The sequence below is a fragment of the Odocoileus virginianus genome, unplaced genomic scaffold (assembly GCF_023699985.2).
Source record: "Odocoileus virginianus isolate 20LAN1187 ecotype Illinois unplaced genomic scaffold, Ovbor_1.2 Unplaced_Scaffold_1, whole genome shotgun sequence".
Taxonomy (NCBI): domain Eukaryota; kingdom Metazoa; phylum Chordata; class Mammalia; order Artiodactyla; family Cervidae; genus Odocoileus; species Odocoileus virginianus.
This window is the reverse complement of record NW_027224263.1, coordinates 2,594,360-2,618,348: the sequence shown is the minus strand read 5'-3', so window position 1 is coordinate 2,618,348 and position 23,989 is coordinate 2,594,360. Positions and strand designations below refer to the sequence as shown.

Sequence of the window (23,989 nt, the reverse complement as noted above, 5' to 3'; positions counted from 1 at the left end):
GTAGAACTTCAGAGGAGACAGATTACTGGAGGAAAACTTCTCAGAGACCCAGAACCAAATCTGGGTCTTAAAGAAGGAAGGATGGGCTTTGTCTAGGTCCCAGGTCACAAACTGGTAACCACTTTTGTTTGATCTTTATGGTTATAAAAATTGTAGCCAGAATTTTGGAATCCTGAGGTTACACATAAAATCTTGGATTTCTGGGTATTCCTTACAAGTTGGAAGATCTATCAACTTTGGGTATCATTGTGGCAATTGGCTGGAACTCTGCAGTAGTTTGCCATTTTGGAAAAATTTGTAAAAACAGTTTCTGCTGTTTGACACACTTTCCATCACTCTCCATTGTCTTCTGCTCAGCCTATTGGGGCTTCCCCGATGGCTCAGCAGGTAGAGTCCATCTGTGATGCAGGAGACACAGGAGGTGCGGGTTCAATCCCTGGGTCAGGAAGATCCCCTGGAGGAGGAAATGGCAACCCACTCCAGTATTCTTGCCTGGAGAATCCCATGGACAGAGGAGCCTGGCAGGCTACAGTCCATAGGGTCACAAAGAGTCAGACATGACTGAGCCATTAAGCATGCATGCACTCAGCTTATTTCATTAATTTATATTACCTGCCTGGCTCCTATAGGCATCCTAGGCAGAGAAAACAGCATAAAAAAGTTTGAAAAAGAGAATGTGTAGGGAACAGTTTTGTTGAATTTAGCTAGTAGTGGGAGAGTGTGCCTCTTTGTAGGGCTTCCCAGGTGGTGCTAGTGGTAAAGAACCCACCTGCCAAAGCAGGAGACATAAGAGACACAGGTTCAATCCCTGGGTTGGGAAGGAGGGCATGACAACCCACTCTAGTATTCTTGCCTGGAGAATCCCATGGACGGAGGATCCTGGCGGGCTACAGTCCATGGTGTTACAAAGAGTCGGTCACTGAAGTGACTTAGCACATAAGCATGCACATGCCTCTTTGTGCCCAGTCTGTGTGGTTGAAATAAAGACAGTAGTCTCTGCAGATTCTATTATGGTGGTTGGCAGGGTGTCTGGAGAGGATGCAAACACCTCACATTGCCCCCATGTGCTATTTTTGCTACACCAGCATAAAAGATCTGAGAAATAATTATCTCTGTGACAGAACTGATCATTTGCCGAAATGTGACAGTAAAAAGCGTGCTTTAACTAGTTGTCTGGGTGAGAATGGATTTACAGGATAATACCTTGTACATCTGGAATCAAATGAAATGTTCAGCTGTTTGCTTTAAGTCTCAATAACAACCCTAACCCTTACGTGTGTAAATCACCGGATCCTTTTGTAAGGTTGACATCATGTTCCTGGAAATGTATTGCTGAATGCCAAAGTGATCACAGTGACTGAAAGGTACATTCTATTCTTATGCCGTCAAAGCATATTGATGTTAGTCTCTAATTTTGAAGCCACGAGAGGACCCTGGAACTCATGCAGTGTAACTTGTCTAGATTTGTCATATTCAATATAGCTTGTATGAAATTTCCCACCTCAATTAGGAAGGGTAGATACTGAAGTACAAGCTCTAAACCAACCCAAATAGATAACCTAATACTAAGAGAACAAGTATTCAATTCTGTGACAAAGTATTTTATCCTGAAATGGGTGGTCAGTAATAAAAGCAGATGGCTAGTAGTCATTGTCCAAATGAAGCAATATATAGTAAAGTTTTGATCAAAGGAAATAAACCTATTTTTAAAATCTTACGGGTCGAGAGGGAGGTGGGAGGGGGGATCGGGATGGGGAATACATGTAAATCCATGGCTGATTCATGTCAATGTATGACAAAAACCACTACAATATTGTAAAGTAGTTAGCCTCCAACTAATAAAAATAAATGAAAAAAAAAAATTCAGGACTGATTTCCTTTAGGATTGACTGGTTTGATCTCCTTGCAGTCCAAGGGACTCTCAAGAGTCTTCTCCAACACCACAGTTCAAAAGCATCAGTTCTTTGGCGCTCAGCTTTCTTTATGGTCCAACTCTCACATCTGTACATGGCTACTGGAAAAACCACAGCTTTGACTAGATGGACCTTTGTCAGCAAAGTAATATCTCTGCTTTTTAATATGCTGTCTAGGTTTGTCATAGCTTTTCTTCCAAGGAGCAAGTGTCTTTTAATTTCATGGCTACAGTCACCATCTGCAGTGATTTTGGAGCCCCCAAAAATAAAGTCTGTCACTGTTTCCATATCTATTTGCCATGAAGTGATGGGACCGGATGCCATGATCTTTGTTTTTTGAATGTTGAGTTTTAAGCCAGCTTTTTCACTCTCCTCTTTCACTTTCATCAAGAGGCTCTTTAGTTCCTCTTTGCTTTCTGCCATAAGGGTGGTGTCATCTGCATATCTGACGGTTGTTGATATTTCTCCTGGCAATCTTGATTCCAGCTTGTGCTTCATCCAGCCCGGCATTTCACATGATGTACTCTGCATATAAGTTAAGTAAGCAGGGTGACAATATACAGCCTTGACATACTCCTTTCCCAATTTGGAACCAGTCCATTGTTCCATGTTCATTTGACATTTGAAATGTCAAAATGACAATTCATGTCAATTGCCTAGATATTTTGGGTCTAAAGGATCAAAACAATAAACAATTTTGAACTGAATTATCCTTTCCTTTGTATAGGCCTTGCGGTGGTCCAGTAAATATAAAACCTCCTTCACCTATGGCTTCTTTCTTTCCTGTACTTGTGTGCATGCTCAGTCATGTCCAACTCTTTGCAACCCCATGGACTATAGCCTGCCAGTCTCCTCTGTCCATGGGATTTCCCAAGCAAGGATACTGGAGTGGGTTGCCATTTCCTCTTCCAGGGGATCTTCCTGACCCAGGGATCGAACTGCATCTCCTGGGTCTCCTGCATTGCAGGTGGATTCTTTACCATTGAGTCCCCTGGAAGCCCATCCTCTCTTTCCTACTAAGACACAAAACATGTTTGGCTTTCATACTAGTCCTCAGAAAACCACCATAAATAGCAGAATAGTGCTAGCTCCAGATGAACAAAGTACCTAAAGTTTTAAAATCTTGTTCATGATAATAGATCTTTTCTTTCACTTGTGCATAAATTTTGACATAATGAGAGTTTAAAAAAACAATCATCATCACTTTTCACCATAGGAGTGATAAAAATGAATAGCAACTGAAATAGATAGCCTTAGAGGGAGTGTTCTTCTTCTTCTTGACTATATTGGCCCAGGTAGAAAGAGATGGCACTACCATAGGAGAACCTAGCTCTTAACCTTCACATCCTTTTTGGCACTTGGCTTGTATCAGGGGTTCTGATGGGAAAAGATAGGGAAGCATACATTTTCCTTAAATGTTGTGTAGTCACAAACTTGCAGCTGGCTGGGTCTAATCGGTCAAAGCCAAGTCAAGAATTCCATCCAAATGGAATGTCTGAAAGTATAAACTCTTGGTGAATATAAAATTAATTCAGTCTAGAAAAATTGGCAAGTCAGGAGAAGTCAGGTCAGGAAAGGAAATTTTTAGAAGAAAGCGAAGCTGAAGTCCAAATGTATGTGGATTTTGGCAGATTCTCTTGCTTTCTCCTTTGGCCTTCATGAAGAGGTCTATAACTCATTATACTAATTTAAGTGCTCCTGCTGAGATAGGCAAATAAAGACTGAAAGGGAAGTAGATTCTTCTCTAGCCTTGCTCTCTTGAGGAGAGTTCAGGTTGATGCAAGGGTTATGTGAAGAGTCAAGTTTTCCATCTTGTCTGAATCTTGAACTGTTGGAATTTCAACACATTAAGGGCTGGGTGTAGTTTACCATTGCCTTGGAGCTTTGTGATAGTCTTGTCTTGGTGGAATGAACTGAACTCGGGGCTAAATCAACTGGTAATTTTTAGTTTATCAAAGACTATTAAGGGCAGAGTGTGTTGACAGTACTTAAGATTAATTTTTATTGGCAAACAAGAGTGAAACAAAGCATGATGTGGTAGAAAGAACACACAGGACCAGAAATATAACATCCACATTCTTCTTCCCGTCCCTAGGTCTCTGTTTCTTCACTGTAAAATGAGAGTGTTAGAGTTGGGGGCGGGGAATAGCCTAGACAATACCAAATGTGACTACTAAGTCTGCATTGCTATAATTCTAAAAAGGCATATTTGGAGACATGGAGAAGAATATGAGGAACCTGTTGATTGATTGGGCTTCCCAGGTGGCACTAGTGGTAAAGAACCTGCCTGCCAATGCAGGAGATGTAAGAGACAAGGGTTCGATCCCTGGGTCAGAAGATATTTCTTCATATAAAATAAGTTTGCTGGTTCAGGTGAAGATATTAAGTTCAGTTGAAGATGTTCAGTTTTAAAGGTTAACAAAGATTTCAGACAATCCTTCCTTTTGTCATTTAACTGCACTTCCTAGCCCTCTTTTATCAGACTTATGTGTGTGCTAAGTTGCTTCAGTCGTGTCCAACTCTGTGACCCTATGAACTGTAGCCCACCAGACTCCTCTGTCCATGGGATTCTCCAGGCAAGAATACTGGAGTGGGTTGCCATGCCTTCCTCCAGGGGATCTTCCCAACCCAGGGATCGAACCTGCATCTCTTACATCTCCTGCATTGGCAGCAGGTTCTTTACCACTAGCGCCACCTGGACTTATAAAGCATCAGACTTATAAATCATGGGTAGATGATCTACTCTCTACCATCTTATTGCTTTCTGAAATACCTTGTGTCATGAATCTTGCCTGCATGGAAAAAGGATGTCATTCAAGATGGTATGGGCTTCCCAGGTGATTCAGTGGTAAAGAATCTTCCTGCCAATGCAGGAGATGTGGGTTTGATCCTTGGGTTGGGAAGATCCCCTGGAGAAGGAAATGGCAACCCACTCCAGTATTTTTGCCTGGGGAAAATTCCATGGACAGAGGAACCTGGCAGGCTATAGTCCATGAGGTCACAAAGAGTTGGACACGACTGAGTGACTGAGCATGCATGCAAGATGGTGTAACATAAAGAACTAGGCCTAACAGCCAGAAGGGTGGGATTCTGTCCTAGTTCTGCACTCGATGTTTTCAAAACATTAGATTTTCATCCTTTTCTCATTTTTGTTTGTAAATGAGGGTCCCACACTGAATTATGACTGGTGTTCTTTCTTGTCCCCCAGAATCACTCTAACTTCTCTAGGAGATGGAAATATATGGAAATCTCTGACTTTCTTTTATGGCATATGGAGGTGAAGCAAAGAGCCAATTGTAGCATTAAAAAATGCTGGCAATAGGAAAAATGAATAAATGTCATGTTTATAGAGCTCAGCTCAGAAAGTTACTTTCTTAGGAATAAAAAAAGAAAAAAATACCAGATAAACATAGTACCTATATCATAGCTCTGTGCTCTGTCCTTAATCATGATAATTTTGTTCATGAACTTTCTTAATCCTTTCACAGAGAGGAAGTCGCGCCAGTGTAAGTTTCCAGATCATGTCAGAGGTCCAGAGTGGAAGGTCCCCAAGACTCTCCTTTTCTTCAGGGAGTCTAACTCCAGCGACCTGTGAAAACTCCAACATAGCGATTTATGAGGTAGGATATCCAACAGCTATCTAATTTGCTGCCCTTCTTGGGTTTTAAAACGAGGCAGTGACTTAGAACTTGCTTAGTTTTTGTGCAAAAATGTTGAGGCTTTGGTAAGTCTTTCCTTTTGGTAAGTTTTTTGTCCATTATCCCCTTACAGACTCATTCAGCTGACCATTTTCCTCAGCAACTAATCTACTTAACTTACAACTTCACTGATCTTTCCACACTGTTTATTTACTATGAATGTGGAAAAAAGTCTGTGAGACTCAGACTTAACACTTAACCATGTCACTCATTCCAGAAGACATAGGTATAATAATAGAAGAAATTATTTCCTGGTGAACTGTTTGTGATGTGATGTCTAGAGATATGCTTTATATAGAGTAAGGGTTGGGACAAACTCTTCATATTCTGGTTCTTCTTCCTATACCTGTTATTCTCCGATATTATGGAAATCTTTTAAAAATTATTCATTTCTTTTCTCAGTCTGTACTGATTCATGGAGTAACAGGTTACTTTCTGCTGTCTAAAATAGAAATCCTTTTTATTTCACTTACATTTCTGTCTTTCAAGCTTTAAAAGACTACGTCCAACCCCTTGATCTAAAATACTGGCATTTGGTGACCAGAATAAATCTCACATCGGTTGGAGAGATGAACTGTTTTTTCTCAGCAGGAAAGAGTTAAAGTGAAAGTTGCTCAGTTGTGTCCGACTCTTTGCGACCCCATGGACTGTATTCTCCAGGCCAGAATACTGGAGTGGGTAACCTTTCCCTTCTCCAGGGGATCTTCCCAACCCAGGGATCGAACCCAGGTCTCCCTCATTGCAGGCAGATTCTTTTATCAGCTGAGCCACAAGGGAAGCCCAAGAACACTGGAGTGGGTAGCCTATCCCTTCTCCAGGGGATCTTCCCCACCCAGGAATCGAACTGGGGTCGATTGCAATGTAGCAGGTGGATTTTTTTTTTTTTTTTTACCAACTGAGCTATCAGGGAAACCCAGGAAAGAGTTAAGCAGTGGATAAAAGGGAAACCAGACTGCCTTTCTGTCCCTCCAAAGTGAGGCCTTTCCAGTGTGGTTTCCTTGTTTTGTTTGAAGACACTCCCCAAGCAGCAAACGCTCGCAACTTTAATAGTAACTACAAAGAAAGTCCAAAACAGGTCAGAATGAATTTTTAGGTTCTCCATCATTGGATTATGGAGTTGAATGCTCTCATCTATTTGATAAATAATTTATAGCTACTTAAAACACCAAGGTTAGTATGGTATATCTTTCCTCAGTTTACAGAAAGTGTGTTGACTTTAAATTTGGAGCAGGAAACCTCTGGATCTTGCCTTGAACTTAATTTAATCAAAGGGGAGATCTGATTCAAATGTAAACTTGAGTTATTGGGGAATTGAAAATTCTACACTCTCAAAGACCAAAGATAAGGTAATCTCAAGATAATCTTTTGAACGTCAAATGGAATGAGGCTGCTGGCTTTACAGATGTATTGATGCCTCTGATTCTGAAGTAAATCTCAACACCTAAGGCAGTCTCTTGGTTTTTCATCTGTAAATTGAGGGGTTTAACTAAATTCTTAATCTTGGCTGCTCATTAGAATCTCTGTGTGTGCATGTGGTCTGACTCTTTGCGACCCCATGGACTGCAGCCCACCAGGTTCCTCTGTCCATGGGATTCTTCAGGCAGGAATACTGGAGTGGGTTGCCATGCCCTTCTCCAGGGGATCTTTCCAGACCCAGGGATTGAACCTGTGTCTCTTATGTCTCCTGCATTGGCAGGCAGGTTCTTTACCTCTAGTACCACCTGGGAAGCCCTGTGGGAAACAAAAAAATATCTATGAGGCTCCACCCCTGGTAACTCTGGTTCAGTTGGTTTGGGGTGGGCCCAGGCAGTGTTATTTTTTTTAAGTTCCCCTATGTGTGTAGCCAGGGTTGAGAATTGCTGAACTGAGAGAACTCTGGGGCCTCTTTGGGCTCAAATGTTCTATGATTCTCTGATTCTGCAGAAGAGTTTATGTGTTAAATTGTGGTATGCTTTATTTGGTGGAGCTGAAAGGTTTTGGTATAGAATGAAGAAGGAGAAAAAAATAAACATCTGTATGTAATTGGCCTTTAAGAATCTGTCAGATATTTCCTCATTTTGGAAGGAGGCAAACAGTTGAGTTAGTTGCCATAATGATTGTTGTTGGTCATTCAGATCATGGGTATTTCTGAACTGCACAGTCCATAGGGGATGTTTATCTGCACAAAAGGAGGGTATTAGTGAGAATAATACCACACCACGAGGTCAGCATGCAAAGAAAGACAGCTGAAGCTAGAAAACTGTCTAGCTAGATTGAGGAGGACTTTGGGAAAGAGCAGAAGTCAATCAAATCAACAGACCAAACAAAGAGGTTCAGTATGCCTTCTGAAACGGCCCTCTATTAGGCGTGTTTTAAAGAAGATTCATTATCTAGTTTCTGTTTAAAGAGAATTTTCATAAGATTTTTATTGGAAGATATGGAAGCTCCAGACAATGTGCCTGGAGTAGCAGATACCTAGTAACAAAGGACAGGCTTCTCTAGGACGTGCCTTTCTAGTCATTGTAATACACTGATACAGATTCATACTTTGATGGGACACACGGGTGCATATCTTCTGGAATTGTGCAGGAAACTCAGCCCTTATACTCAGAGATGAACCAGGAAAGCTAGCTGAGCAGGCTGCTTGGGAGAAAGAGCTGTGGCCAGCAGATGCAAAGGGAACATGTCAGGATCTGTTCTAATAGCCACTGTATAGGGAAGAAGGGTGAGGCAAGCAGTAGTGCCACCCTGACACACTCAGAGAGAACCCACTGAGCTGTTCCTCCTCTTCATTCTCTGACTCCTCTGCCTCTTCACTTCCCCCTGTGTTTTTCTCTTTATCCCATTTCTGTCTCTCCCTCACACATCCTCCACATCCATCTCTCTTTCCCAGAACCTTTTTTTCTATCTTCCCACCTTCTAGATCCCATGTAGCTCTTTCTCTCCACCCCTTTCCTTTCCACAGCCATCTTCTCTCTCTCATCACAGAATCAGATCATCAAAGCTGAAAAGGAGCTTAGAAATCATCTAAGTGGTCCAGCTCTATTGGTGGGGAAACTGAAACTCAGGCCAATGAAGTGACTACCCTAAGCATGCGTGCCTGCATGCTAAGTCACTTCAGTTGTGTCCTACTCTTTGCAACCCCATGGACTGTAGCCTGCCAGGCTCCTCTGTCCATGGGATTCTCCAGGCAAGAATACTGGAGTGGGTTGCCATGCCCTCCTCCAGGGGATCTTCCTGACCCAGGGATTGAACCCACGTCTCTTATGTCTCCTGCAATTGGCAGGCGGGTTCTTTACCACTAGCACCACCTGGGAAGCCCAGCTACCCTAAGGCCACCCTTGAATTTGAGAAAAAGCCAGGTGTAGAACCTAATTCTCTTGGCTCTTAGTTAATACAACATGGCCTTAGCGCAAAATTTATGGACTTAAAAACTTCAGTGGATAGAGTTTGATGTTTCTTCCTCTTAATGAAAAAATGAATGATGAGTGAAGTATTGATATTTTATCATTCTTTCTCTTAACAAAACAAAACAAATGGTGCATGTGTGGCAAAAATAAAACCTGCCCATATCCTCCCTTTTCCTCGTTATTAATAAAGTAGGACACACACAGACTCAATAAAATTTTGCTTATAAAGTTCGTGAGAAGTATTTAAATCTTAAAACAAACACACAAAGACCCCAAACTAAAGAAAGCCCATGGGAAGAAAGAGCAACAAAGTGGGAGATGGAAGACCTTGCTTCTGTTACTACCTAGCCTTCTGACCTTGGGCCAGTCATTTAATCTCTTTAGGCTTTAATTTCTTTAACTATGAAGCTCTCAAATTTGGTGATTTGGCAGGAAAAAAGCTCTGATTAACTTATTAAAAGTTAATAAGCAAGGGAGATAGCTAACCCATGTCTGTAATAGGGCTGATTCCAGGAAGAAGGTAATAGGCACTGGCTATAGACAGAGTCAAGGCTGCCAGTACTGATGTTCAGGTTGTACACTGCACAAGGGGTCAGCATCTAAGAGGGTACTATTCACACTGTAGACATACACTAACTAATGTGAGAGTGGTGCAGGAGTGAGCAGAGAGATTCTGGCCTCTAAGCCTAGTTCTGGAATGAGGTGGTGGGGGCAACTTTCACATGTATCTACATTTATACCAGCATACCTGACTATGCACATACATAGTCACTGGTAAACAAATATGCACCTGACTTTGTGCTACCTTGACAATACCCCTGAAGTTTCTTGAGATTACTTCTTTCTCCTGCCTAATATTTCTATAGACCCAATTTCAGCTTCTCACCAGCACCTCTACAGCCTGACTCCAAACCTGTGAAGAGGCCTTACCTGTCAGGCAGGGTTTGATGATACCCAGAGTATTGAAGTTGCTGGGGGAGTGTTTTCTGGCATCTGGAGAATGTATGAATCAATGAAAATGTGGTATATGCATAGATACATACAGCTGGGGCTGCTGCCCAGCATCACGGGGCTTCCACAGGCTGCAAGGTAATAAATAGTCTCACACAATTATTATTTTAACTTTGCTAATTAGCACAAAGGTGCCATAGAAGCTAGCAGTGACCATGATCCAAGTAATAGAATTGCAAAGGTGCTGAAAGGCATTAATGACCATCAGTGTATAACCCACACATAACGCACACATGGGCTGAGTTTGTAAATTCCCATTAGAGTTTATTCTTTCAGCTTAAACTTCAGCCTTTGATCCTGGGCAGAGTCCTCTGAAAAGGAGCAGGTAGCTCAGTGGTAAAGAATCCGTCTGCCAATGCAGGAGACACAGAAGACATGGGTTTGATCCCTGGGCCAGGAAGATCCCCTGGAGGAAGAAATGGCAACCCACTCCAGTATTCTTGCCTGGAAGATCCCATGGACAGAGGAGCCTGGAGGGCTACAGTCCACGGGGCCGCAAAGTGTTGAACAGAACTGAGCGACTGAGCACAAACGCACAAAATACAAAGTCCTCTGAAGGCTAAAGCTTTGAGCTGTCAGGCCCTCATGACTCTCATGACTAAGTGAGTAAGTGTGGGGGGGGGCCTTAGAATGGGCCTTTGTAACCAGTTCCTTTTATTTTTTAAATGAAGGATCATTATAATTGCAAGCCATAATGGAAACATGATTAACCTAACAATATAAAATAATTACATACAATTTGGGGGGTTAAGTAGAGTGATGTGGTAAGTGTGCATACATGCACATGTTTTCATCTGCCCAGCCAGTCTATGTCTTTTGCCTAACCAGTTCCTTGGTGACTGTGATGTAGCTGGTATGGGGCCACATACAGGGAGTTGCTAGGCAAGAGACCAGGAATTGGTACTTTGACCATTCTAGTGCAGATGGGCACTGGTCCTAGACTACCTTTCTGAACTTTGTGAGCATGAGCCTGATTGGCATAGTTCTTTTCAGTTGCTGAAGGCCCCTGAAAGCAAGTTCCTAGTTAAAGGGTTTTGAGTTCCTTACTAGAAGATGCCCTCTGACACACAGTAGAGGCAAGTAACTCAGATGCCCGTAGCTCCTGTTATTAGCCTTCGCCTCCGGCTGGTCTCCGATGCAGTGCCACAGCTGGATATATTCCTTAATAAGAGAGTGGCTACACTCTCTTATTCTTGGAATTTGACTGTATAGAGCTCTCTGCTTTATTATCTCTACTTGATGACAAATTGGTGCAGCCTGAAATGGAATCTCCAGGCTATAGGTAATAGATGTGAAAGCACTTGGAAGAGGAGAGAGTGCTGTGCAAATGTCAGGCATTATTATTATTACAGAGAAAAAGGTATCTATATATGTATTGCTTTTTTCGAATTTGGGTTGGACAGAAACTAAATAGGGCTTGGTGACTGATGAATCCTTGAGGCTGTGCAGGTAGGAGAAAATTATCTAGCAGGCACCGGTGTTAAAGTGAAGACAATAAAATAATTGTTGTTTTTGACTTGACAGGCAGCCTTAGAAAATCAGTTTTGTGCTTAAAAAGTCAGAAATAGACTTCTGAAAAAGTCTAGATTACTCATGTTACTGTGGTCGTACACTTGTACATCCAAATGAAAAATGTTTAATTGGTGTTGAAGCCAATTGGTTTATGATTAAAGCATAAAAGGCCCCCAAATGGCCTGTCCCATGAGAGAAAAATGGATCAAGGTAAATGCAGGCAACATTGGCTGCACTGCATCTCCTGCCCTACATCTCTCACCACAGACGCCTCAAGGCAGTCAGAATTGCAACCACCAACCATCACCATTAATCGCAGGAAACCTGGTGCTACATCACTTAGCTATGAATGAGTGAAATGACCCAGCACTTTCTGCAGTGAGTTCAGGTAGTCGTTGTAGAGATCAGTATCATTCCTTTTCTGGGGTCTGCATTCCTGCAATTGTTTCCCTGTCTTTAGTTAGTTGGAATTTTAAACTGTAACTTCTCCGTATGACATCCTTTTTAGCTTGGAATACAGAATATCCATGGGGTGGAGGGTGAGAAAGAGGAACAGAGCTTGTGTGTGTTGATGGTCTAACTATAAACTCTTCATGTTGAAGGGAAGAGTTGCTCTAAAGCTGTTGGCAACTAAGGCTCCTCAACACTCTTTACCTTTTCTTTCTAGGGTGATTGGGTATGGCTGAAAAAATTCCCCTCTGGAAATTTTGGAGACATTAAATCCGTCGAATCAAGTGCAAGTGACATATTTGAAATGGTATGAGAAACTCTCTCTCATATTATTAAATATCATAATATTAAATATGTTTAATATTCCCACTGAAACCAATCATTTCTCCAAAGTAACAAATACTAGCTGTTAGGAAGGTCTTTTAACAAATCAGTACAGGGAAACTACAGGGAGGTGACTGACTTGTTATGACTATATGATGGAATGGCAGAAGTATAGACTCCAGAGTCAAAAAGACATGAAGGATTCAATCCCAGCTCTGCCATTTAAGAGGTGTATTAACTTGAGCAAATCACCTAAACTCTGAGCTTTACTTTCCTTAGTTGTGAAAGGAGTATATTAATGTCTGCTTCCCAGCGTTAAGATAATACATGTATAGCATCTTGCACGTTTCCTGACATATAGCTTCTTTGTAAAATGGTAGCTACTATGATTATTATTAAGTACATATCCCATAATCTTTCATATTCTCTAGCTGCTATACCTAGAAAAGTCATCTGGTAATTTCTATTTATATAAGACAAATGGTGACTTCCCAATCCCACCAATTATATTCAAAAAGTCCTTGGATGAGTTGTTTAAGGAAGCAGCCTAAAGATGAGGCAGAGATGATGATGCTCCCTCTCAAACCATTTAAGATCAACTCCTTGGAACTTTGAGTTCATAAAAGATTTGTGGAGACTGTCTGGTTCCTTCAGACTCATGAAAATGGGATTTCTAGAAGATAATGATGGATTCCTTCACATTTCTGAATCAGGCAAGTTCAAATCAATCCAATAGGTTTGAATGAGGCACATGCTATATTCAGAACTAGTGAGAAAACAAAGGAAATGGGGACATGGAAGAGGTGTGGGCTATGGGAGACCAGCTGCGACCCATGGATCCCAATGAGATGTTATGATTTGGTATTTCTTTTACATGTAGTTGTTTTTTAAAAAATTATTTATTCATTTTTCACTGTGCTGGGTCTTCGTTGCTGCTTGGGCTTTTCTCTAGTTGCAAAGTGGGGGCTACTCTCTAGTTGCAGTGCTCAGGCTTCTCATTACAGTGGCTTCTCCTGTCATGGAGCATGGACTCTAGGGTATGCGGGCTTCAGTAGTTGTGGCTTGTGGGCTATACAGCACAGGCTCAATAGTTGTGGTGCACATGGGCTTAGTTGCTCCAGCATGTGGGATCTTCCCAGATCAGGGATCGAACCTGTGTTTCCTGCATTGGCAGGTGGATTCTTTACCACTGAGCCACCAGGGAAGCCCTGCATGTGGTTTTGATGCCTGGAGCTGAAGGAAAAATAATGAGGAGGAATCCGGAAGGGAGACCAAGATCAGAGCTAGAATGGGTAGTTCCACACTGGTTTGATCATCTGGAATGCCAAACAAAGAGCTAGATCCAAAGTATAGAGCCAAAATGGCCAGACCTAGGGGAACTACTAAGCTAAAAATATGGAAATAAGAAGGCCCAAGGTAGAGTGCATCCATGATATCTTTTTTTTGGGTAATTTAAAATTTTGATATAATTTCAAACTTACAGAGAAGCTACAAAAATAATTCAAGGAACTCCTGTATATCCTACCCAGGTTCAACAATTGTTTACATTTTGCCTAGTGCTTTTCATTCTTTGTTTATAAATTTATGTACAGTTGGCCTTCAGAATCCACAGGTTCCACTACCCCAATTTAACCAACCTTGAATTGGTTGAATATGCAGGTGTAAAACCCAAGGAAATGGAGGGCCCACTATACTATTTTATATAAGGGACTTGAGTATCCATGGGTTTTGGTATCCTCACAGGTCCTGGAATCAATCCCCAATGGATACTGAGGAATGACTATATATTCTTTTTTTCAGAACCATTTCAGTGTGAGGTGTAGACACCATACATTTTTACCTCTAAATACGTCAGTGTTTATTTCCTAAAAACAAAGACATTCTTATTTGGATGTGCATGATATTAATTTTGATTACTTGCTTTAGGTGGTGTCTACCAGATTTTGCCACTGTAAGGCTACTGTTATTTTTCTCTATTGTAATTAATACTTTGAGTCTGTATAAATATCCTGTTTTTCATCAAATTTATACTACTAATTTTGTCATCCATTAATGACCCTCTAACTCTAGCATTCTTTCTATGTTTATTTGTTGGGATTGTACAGTAAGAAAGAGCCTTACCTTCTGTACCATTTATTCATACATTTATATCAGTGGTTTTAGTTTCATTCAATCTATCTGTATATCTATTTATCTATGTATATATCTATGTATCTATCATATCTAATACCTCCCGTTATAAATGAATGCCACAGAGTTCATTCTATTCTTTTCCTTTTCACACTTGTAACTCCTTTCTCCAACAGTTAGAAAACTGGCTCCCATTATCCTTATGACATCTTTTTGTGCCCCCTTACTAACTTGTGTTGCCATGTCAGGTGCAGATATTAACTCAGTCCTAGGGTGTAGGACAGTTTTTCAGAATTTATCTTGTAAAAAGTCTTAATTCCTTTCTAGTACTTCTATGTGGAGAAGGAAATGGCAACCCACTCCAGTATTCTTGCCTGGAGAATCCCAGGGACGGAGGAGCCTGGTGGGCTGCCGTCTATGGGGTTGCATGCATGCATTGGAGGAGGAAATGGCAACCCACTCCAGTATTCTTGCCTGGAGAATCCCAGGGACGGAGGAGCCTGGTGGGCTGCCGTCTATGGGGTTGCATGCATGTATTGGAGAGGAAATGGCAACCCACTCCAGTATTCTTGCCTGGAGAATCTCAGGGATGGAGGAGCCTGGTGAGCTGCCGTCTATGGGGTCGCACAGAGTCGGACACAACTGAAGTGACTTAGCAGCAGCAGCAGTACTTCTATGAAGCAGGAAGGTGATCTGATGATGCTACCACTGTGAGTCCAACACTGCTTTGACTACTTCTGTGCTTTCATGACCTTGACGTGTTGAGGTCTGGGTACCAGGGGCCAGACTGGAAAACACATCTTGGTGAGCCAGCTACAGAAGGGAGTCCTGTACAGTCAGATTGATGTTCCTGAAAGAGAAGCAGCTGGAGTCAGAAGCCAAAGGACTGATGACTTCCAACATCTTTTAGGGTCCCAACTTCTGCAAAGGTGTATGTAGGAAAATCAAGCTCTGTCTGTTTCTCAGCCTCATGTTCTTTCCCATCATGTGGAACTGAGCAGCATACTCCCTGTATCATCTAATACCTTGGCTACTTAGTTCCTTGCCATGTAATCTCTGATCATCTCTTCCATTTCACTTTAGCCACCCACTGCTATCATTATACCTTGGGCTTTGTTGTTATCTATAATTGCTACTGAAAATGCTTTACTTCCAAAATCATAGATTCAAACATCACACTCTTTGACTATAGCCTTCTCTTCTTTGAACTGTACCTATACTTTCATTGGGTCTTCCAGACCTCTACTGTCTCCCACCCCATTTCAGGTCCACCTTAGATTACATAATTGATCATTTGAAAGCATTATTTCTGTCTTTTTGGTCAGGTAAATTTATAAAACTCACATTCTAGATGACCCTAACTCTTAACTTTCTTTGTGCCTGCACTTGAACAACCAAGCATTATGGCAGAAAGTCATGCAAAATATATTGTTTCCACTATAAATTCATGTCTCTCATCTTAAAATGCACCTTAACATTGTCTTTTAAGTCCATTACTGTACTTCATTGGTTTCTACAATCCATTTTTCAAAGCTTCTCAATTTTTCTTAAACCTCCTATGTTCTTCTCTTCCTTTATTTTTACTGTTATCATCCTGGTCCAAGCCCCCATCATCACCCACTAGAGCTACTGCTACTGTCTTTCTTTTTAAAGAGAGAATTTTGGGGGAACAGTTTTAGGTTCACAACAAAACTAAGCAGAGTAGAGAGAGTTTCCATCACCCCCTGCCCCCACTCATGCACACAGCCTCCCACACTATTCAACATCCTGAACCAGAATGGTACATTTATTATAACCCATGAGCATGCATTGACACATCATTATCATTCCAAGTCCATAGCTTACATTAGGGTTCATATAAGGTAGTATATCCTATGAGTTTTGACAAATGCATAATGACGTATCTACCATTATATTGACAGTAACATATAGGATAGTTTCAGTGCCCTAAAAATCCTCTATGTTCTGTCTATTCACATCTTTCTCCCCCTAACCACTGGCAACCACTGGCAGTTTTTTTTTTAATGCTATGCACATCCATTTTCACCATTGGTGAAATCTTTTCTCCACACTGCAGTCTGAATCAAAATCAAACCTGATTTTGTCAATTCTCTGCTTAAATCTCTTTAAATATATTCCTATTGTTCTTTTTTGTGTGGAGATTTTAAATTACAGATTCAATATCTTGAATAAATATTAGACTATTCAAACTTTCTATTTCTTTCCGTATCTGTTTTAGTAAGTTACAGCTTACAAGGAAGCTGTCCATTTCATATATTTTGTCAAATTTACCAGCATAAAGTTGCATATAATATGTTCATGCAATCTTTTAAATAGTTTTAAGATCTGTAGTGATGCTCCCATTTTCATTTCTGATACTGATAATTTGTATTTTCTCTTTCTTGATCAGTTTTGCTAGATTATCAATTTTATTAATCTTTCTCAGAAATAAACTTGGCTTTGTTGATTTTTCTCATTTGTATGTCTGCTTTCTATTTCATTGATTTGTATTCTGATTATTTCCTTTAGTTTCTTTGTTTTTAATTTGTTGTTTTTTTTTCTAGTTTTTTTTGAGCTGGAAGGTTTTTTTTTTTAATAATGAACTTTTCATGTAGCTTTATTTTGCATATGATATACCCAAGAAAATATGAATCATTGAGAAGAAAATGGTAAGGAAATCCTGAGGCAGGTGAGAGCAGAAACGGCAGGATCCTTCTGTATCTGTTAGGAGGACCCAGCCCGGAACTAAGCCTCCTATCCTTGCTTGATTCTCTGGAAGGAGGATAATTGTTCTTATGTCAATAATCATAATAAATAAATAGTTGATATTATAGATACTCACTAAGTGCCAAACACATTTTGGCAGTCTGCCAATGTATTACATTCTTTCATCCTGAGAGCCAGGCACTGTGATTTTGCCCTTTAGAGCTGCTTCTGTGCCAGGTGTTCATGTGCTCACCTGTCCCGGGATGACGTGGTGCCTGGTGTGGGGTCAGGGTAGGAGGCTGCAGGCAGCCTGCAAGTGTCAGCCCAGCCTGTGTCATTAGCCACATAACCTCTCTGTGCCTCAGTCTCCTCTGAGCTGGAAGTTTTTATAATTGATTCTTAATTTCTAATACAATCACTTAAAGCTAGAAATTTCCATTTAAGTACTGCTTCAGCTACATCGTAGATGTGTTTCTTTTTAAAGATGTTTATTATGGAAAATAACAAACACATGCAAAGTAAACAGATTAACATAACTAAACACCATATGCCTGTCACCCAACTTCAACAGTTACCAACACTCTACAATTATTATTTCATCTATACCTCCACTCACTTCCCACATCTCTAACTTGGTTATTATTGTTGTTGTTATTTTTCAGTTTTGTATCTTTGAGGTAAAATACATACATTGAAATGCTCATAAAATAGATATATAATTTTGATGAAGGGATATGTGCATATAATCTAGACTTCTATTATGAAATAGAATAAGGCCCCTGGCCTGTTTATTACATCCTGGTAGCTAAGAATGTGTTTTACATTTTTTAAGGGTTATTAAAAAAAGAAAACAAAGATTGTTGCAACAGAAATCATATATAATCTGCCAAGCCTAAAATATTTACTATATTTACCTTTACAGAAGAAGATTGCTGACCTCTGATATAAAACATTTCTTTTTCTCAAGAAAGTTCCCTTGTGTTCATCAATAAATTATTTCATGCTCCCTCCCACCGCTGCCACACCACAAAGGAAACCACTGTTCTGGGTTTTTGGGTTTTTGGCCTATCTTGAATTAATTTTGCTTATCCTATAACCTTATGTAAGTGGAATCACACAGCATACTGACTGATTCATTCATGTTATAAGTATAAATAGCTTGTTCTCATCATTGCTAAGTAGTAGTCAATTGTATGGATATAACACAATGTATGTATTTTTCCTACTGATGGGCATTTAGGCTGGTTCCAATTTGGGCTATTGTGAATAAAACTGATATGAATGTGCTTTTGATAAGTCTTTTTATGGACACATATTTTAATTTATCTTGGGTAAATACTTAGGAGTGGAATTTCTATGTTAAAATATGTGTGTGTGTGCTAAGTTGCTTCAGTCGTGTCCAACTCTGTGTGACCCTATGGACTGTAGCCCACCAGGCTCCTCTGTCCATGGGATTCTCCAGGCAAGAATACTGGAGTGGGTTGCCATGCCCTCCTCCAGGGATGTTATAATATAGTACATGTTTAACTTTATAAGGCACTACCAAACCTTTACTATTTTCATTTCCTGCACACAAGTTATGAGAACTCCCTTTACTCTACCTCATCACCAATGTTTCATATTGTTAGTTTTTCTTGTTTTAGTCATAATTGGTTTCTATGGGTATCTCGTGTTTTTCAAAATTTTAATTTTAATTAGATAGAAACAACAAAAATTACCATCTCTAGGTGTTAAGTATATTCACATTATTTTACAACAGATCATCACAGCTTTACATCTTGTAAAACTGAAACTCTGTACCCACTAAACAAAACTTTTCTTTTCCCCACTCACCCTCAATACCTGGTAACCACCAGTCTATGTTCTGTCTCTATGAATATGACTACTTTAGATACTATACAGAAGCAGAATCATACAGTATTTGTGTTTGTGTCACTGGCTTATTTCACTTCCTGTAATGTCTCAGTGTGTTTTGGAAATACATTTTTTCATTGTTGTTCAGTTGCTAAAGTGTGTCCGACTTTGTGACTCCATGAACTGCAGCACACCAGGCTTCCTGTTCTCCACTATCTCCTGGAGTTTGCTCAAATTCACGTCCATTGAGTCAGTGATGCTATCTAACCATCTCATCCTCTGCCACCCCCTTCTCCTTTTGCCTTCAGTTTTTCCCAGCATCAGGGTCTTTTCCAACATACTTTTTATTTAGGTATAATTAGATGGTCTGTACAATGAATTTTGACAACTGCATTTATCTATGTAACCATTCCTCAAAACAAGATACAAAATATTTTCATCACCCCAGAAAATCCCGTTTCCCTTATCAGTCAATATTTTTTAACCCCAAAGGCAACATTTGTTCTGATATCTATCACCATGAATTAGTATTTTATTTCTGTTTTTGAATTTCATGTAAATGGAGTGATAGAGCGTACACTCCTTTTTTCTCTCAACATAGCATGTTTTAAGATAAATGCATGTTTTTACATATATCAGTATCAGCTCATTTTTAAAAAATGCTGAGTAGTATTTCATTTTATGAATATATCACAGTTTGTTTATAATTTTCTTGTTGATGAAAATTTGGCTTGTTTCTAGTTTTTTTTGCATTATGATTAAGGCAACCATATATATTTGTTTAATTATGTAAAACACATTATGTAAATTTTACCATCTTAACAATTTTTAAATGTACAGTTCGACAGTGTTAAATATACTCAAATTGCTGTGAAACACATCTCTGGAACTTTTTCATCTTGCAAATATAAAACTCTGTTCCCATTATATAGCAACTCACCTTTTCCCCCTCCTTGTATTTCTGGATAGCCATTATTCTACTTTCTGTTTGCATGGATTTGACTACTTTAGACACCTTATATAAGTGGAATAATATGGTATTTGTCTTTTTGTGACTGGTTTATTTCACTTAGCATAATGTCTTCAAGATTCATCCATGTGGTAGCGTATGAATAGTTTTCCTTTTAAAGACTGGATAATATTCCATTTTATGTTATTCATTCATTTCTTGATGGACATTTGGGTTGCTATGAATATGTATATGCAAATATCTCTTTGAAATCCTCCTTTCAATTCTTTGTATACATACTGAGTAGTGAATTTCTGGATCATATTGTAGTTCTAATTTTAATTTTTTGAGTAACCTCCATACTGTTTTCCATAGCAGTTGCACCATTTTACAATCCTATCAACAGTGCACATGAGTTCTAATTTCTCCACATCCTTGCTGACACTTATTATCTATTTTTAAAAAATTTTATAGTAGCCGTCCTAGTGGGTGGGAGATGATACTGCAGTTTAATTTAGATTTGCATTTTTCTGATGATTAGTGTGTTGGGTTGTCTTTTCATAAGCAACTGTAAACATTTTTGCACAAGTATTTTTGTGAACATATATTTTCACTTCTCTTGGGTAAATACTTAATAGTCTGAGTCATAGAGTAGATGTAAGTATAACTTACATGAAACATACAAACAGTTCTCCAAATTGGTTATAAAATTTTACTCTCCTGTTAGAAATGTACAAATGTTCCAGTTACTTTAAATTCTCAGCAACATTTGTCTTTTTGATACAGATTTCTGATACTGCAAAACTTTCCAGTGTGTAGAAAATGTTTTATTATTGTGACTTTAATTTGCATTTTCCTGATAACTAAAGTTATTGAGCACCTTTTCAAGTGCTTATAATTCATTTCTATATCTTCTTTTGTTACTTGTCTTTTTATGTTTTTGCCCATTTTTTAAAAATTGAGAGTTTTGTCTTTTAATTGTTGACATGTAGATATTCTTTTATATATCCTGCTTTTGGTCAGATATATGTTCTACAATATTTTTTCTCAATCTGTGACCTGTTTATTGAATGGTGTCTTTTGATAAGCAAACTATAATTTTGAGGAAATCCCAATTTATTATTTTATTGTATTTTGTGGCTCAGAAATCTTTGCCTATTCCAAGATTTTAAATATAGAGTTATGATCCATTTTGAATTTGTTTTTGTATATGGACTGAGAGTAGTGGTCACAGTTAATTTTTTTCCATAGAGATGTCCAGTGTTCCAGTAACAATTGTTTACAAAAGGCTTTCCTGTCTCCATTTAATTAACTTTTCAACTTGATGAAAAATTAACTGACTGTATATGTGTGGGTATGTTTTTAGACTTTTCTACTCTGTTTCATTAGCTCATCAGTGTATCCTACTGCCAGTATCACACTATCTTGATTATCATAGCTCCAGAGTAAGTCCTGTAGTTAAGTTGTGTAAGCTCTGCAAATTGTCCTTTTGCAAGATTGTTTTTGTTAGAGTAGTTCATTTTAATTTTCAATAAGTTCTTAAATCTACTAGTCTATTACTTTAATAAACCCTTTTGGAATTTTTCATGGGGAGTTATATGAATTTATAAATCAATTTAGGGAAAATGGATATCTTAACAATATTGAGTCTTCCAGTCCATTAATGTGGTGCAGATCTTTGTTTAAGTTTTCTTTAAATCTTCTCACCAATGTTTTGATACTATTATACAGTATTGAGTAGAAATGGTGAAGGAAGACATCCTTGTCTTACTCTTGACTCTAGAGGGAAAGAATTTAATGTTTTACTGTTGAATTTGATATTACCTGAAGGTTTTTTCACACATGTCCCTTTGACTCTAACTTTTTTTTAATGATGAAGAGGTTTTTGTATATTCTCTGACTGCCTGCAAAAGTTTATCTTTAGATTTTAAGAGTTTGATTATGATGTGTCTAGGTGTAGTTGTTCTCATCTTACTTGACTTCTCTGGTATTTATCACATTTTCCTGAAATTCCTTCCAGCATTTATCTCACCTTCCTGAAACTCTTCTTGTGGTGTTCATAATGTTCTAAATAAGCCTTTCTCTTTAGTCTCATTTCTAGGTGTTTATGTGGGATATTCTTCCTTTCCCCATCCTTTAAATGTTGAAATTCCCCCCTTCTCTTTTTATTCTATATACTTCCTTGAGTTATCTCATTCACTCCCATTAATTTCATCTACCATTTACATGTTTACAATTCCCAGGTCTATTTATCCAGAACACACTTTTCTCCTGAGCTTCAAACTCTGATTATCTCCAACCGTCTTTGAAATATTTCCAACTTGATGTTCCACAGGCCCTTTATTTTTAATATGTCTCAAACTGAATTAATCAGTCTTCCTCATCACCCAAAATTTGTTTTCCCACTGTCTTAGGTCAGATTCTCTAAAAGCTGAGCCTGAGATGGGAATTCTTGTTCAAATTACTCATTGAAAGAATGCTCTCAAGAGAAAGGGAGTGGAATGCAGAATAAGGCAGTTAAAGGGAGAGGAATGCAGGATAAGGCAGAAATAAAAGCTCAGCAAGTATGTGATCTCAGCTTGAGACTAGCTTCACTATGATCCTATGGGAGAAATACTGCCACACAAGTTACACCATGAGTTCCCCTTTGAGGCTAGGGAGTTGAACTTTTGTACCACTCCCAGTCAGTCAATCATTACCTGGGATCTGTGGGTGGGCTCTAACATATCAAGTAAGATAGCTCCCCTTTGGGTTGGGCTCTAGGACAATTTTCAAGAGAATGGAGCAACTGTGAATGATCAGCTAACATTTACAGCAGCTGGGAGATGCACGGTAAAGGGAATATGGGAAGGGGACGACAGAGGATGAGATGGCTGGATGGCATCACCGACTTGATGGACATGAGTTTGGGTAAACTCCGGGAGTTGGTGATGGACAGGGAGGCCTGGTGTGCTGCGATTCATGGGGTTGCAAAGAGTCGGACACGACTGAGCAACTGAACTGAACTGAAAGCCTTCTCTGATCTCCAAGGCTAAATTAAACACTTCCCATCTGAGCTCCACCAGCATCCTGCTCTCCCTTTGATAAGAACTCATTTCACATGGAAATGCATCAGTCAGTTTGTTTGTCTATCACCTCTCTTTGAATGTGAGCCCTTTCAGGATATTGATTTCAGTTTGTTTATCTTTGTATCACTAGCATGCAGTCCAATGCCTTGGACATTGTTAGGACACCCTAAATGTTTCTCATGTTAGTGAAAAAAATGAATGAATGCAAAGGCAAAATGTCCAAATTCTAAATATTTCTTCTGAAACAAATTTTATAAACTTTGGCCTGATGTTTATAGAAGCTATTTATTTTAATAGATGCTGCCTACATGAATATTCACGGAAAGACAATCTCTTCCACCTCTTACTGTACTAACCTTTTTAGTATTCCTAGGTCACTGAGCTCCACTCTGTCAGAGTCCCTAAAGAAACAGGAAGAAGGCCCCAACTCCAACTGAGACAGAACAGCTGTGACTCTCTTCTCTCCCTCTGTTTCCAGATGAAGGACCTGCGTCATGAGAATATTAACCCTTTGGTGGGTTTCTTCTATGATTCGGGGATGTTTGCCATTGTGACAGAATTCTGTTCCCGAAGGAGCCTAGAAGACATACTGATGAATCAGGATGTGAAACTAGATTGGATGTTTAAATCATCACTCCTGCTGGATCTCATCAAGGTTAATGGAAAGACTGAAAATCCAAGATTTCCCCCATAGATTAGAACTTCAATATTTTGTGATGTTTTATTTTCCTTCGGTCATTTTCCTTGGATCACCCCTCCACCTTCCTTCCCTATGTTGGCCCTCACCTCTTCTCACAGCACCTTTCTTATTTGTTGAATATTTATATATAATATGTTATAAGGTCCTGATAAAGAAAAAATTTGTTTGTTCCCCCCACTACCAATTTGAGGGCCAGATTTATCTATACTTCCTATAGCCATTGGGCTTCTCAGGTGGCTCAGTGGGTAAAGAATCTGCCTCCAGTGCAGGAGACGCAAGAGACGT

General features: G+C 39.4%; 1 protein-coding gene across 1 annotated transcript in view; it reads left to right on the top strand.

Moving 5' to 3' along the window:
* GUCY2F (guanylate cyclase 2F, retinal) overlaps positions 1 to 23,989 on the top strand; it is a 91,815-nt gene that overhangs the window by 33,228 nt on the left and 34,598 nt on the right. Inside the window, exons 6-8 of the mRNA XM_020898370.2 lie at positions 5,402 to 5,533; positions 12,191 to 12,280; positions 23,483 to 23,659. Of these exons, the coding sequence (XP_020754029.1) occupies positions 5,402 to 5,533; positions 12,191 to 12,280; positions 23,483 to 23,659 (399 nt within the window). The remainder of the gene's footprint in view (positions 1 to 5,401; positions 5,534 to 12,190; positions 12,281 to 23,482; positions 23,660 to 23,989) is intronic.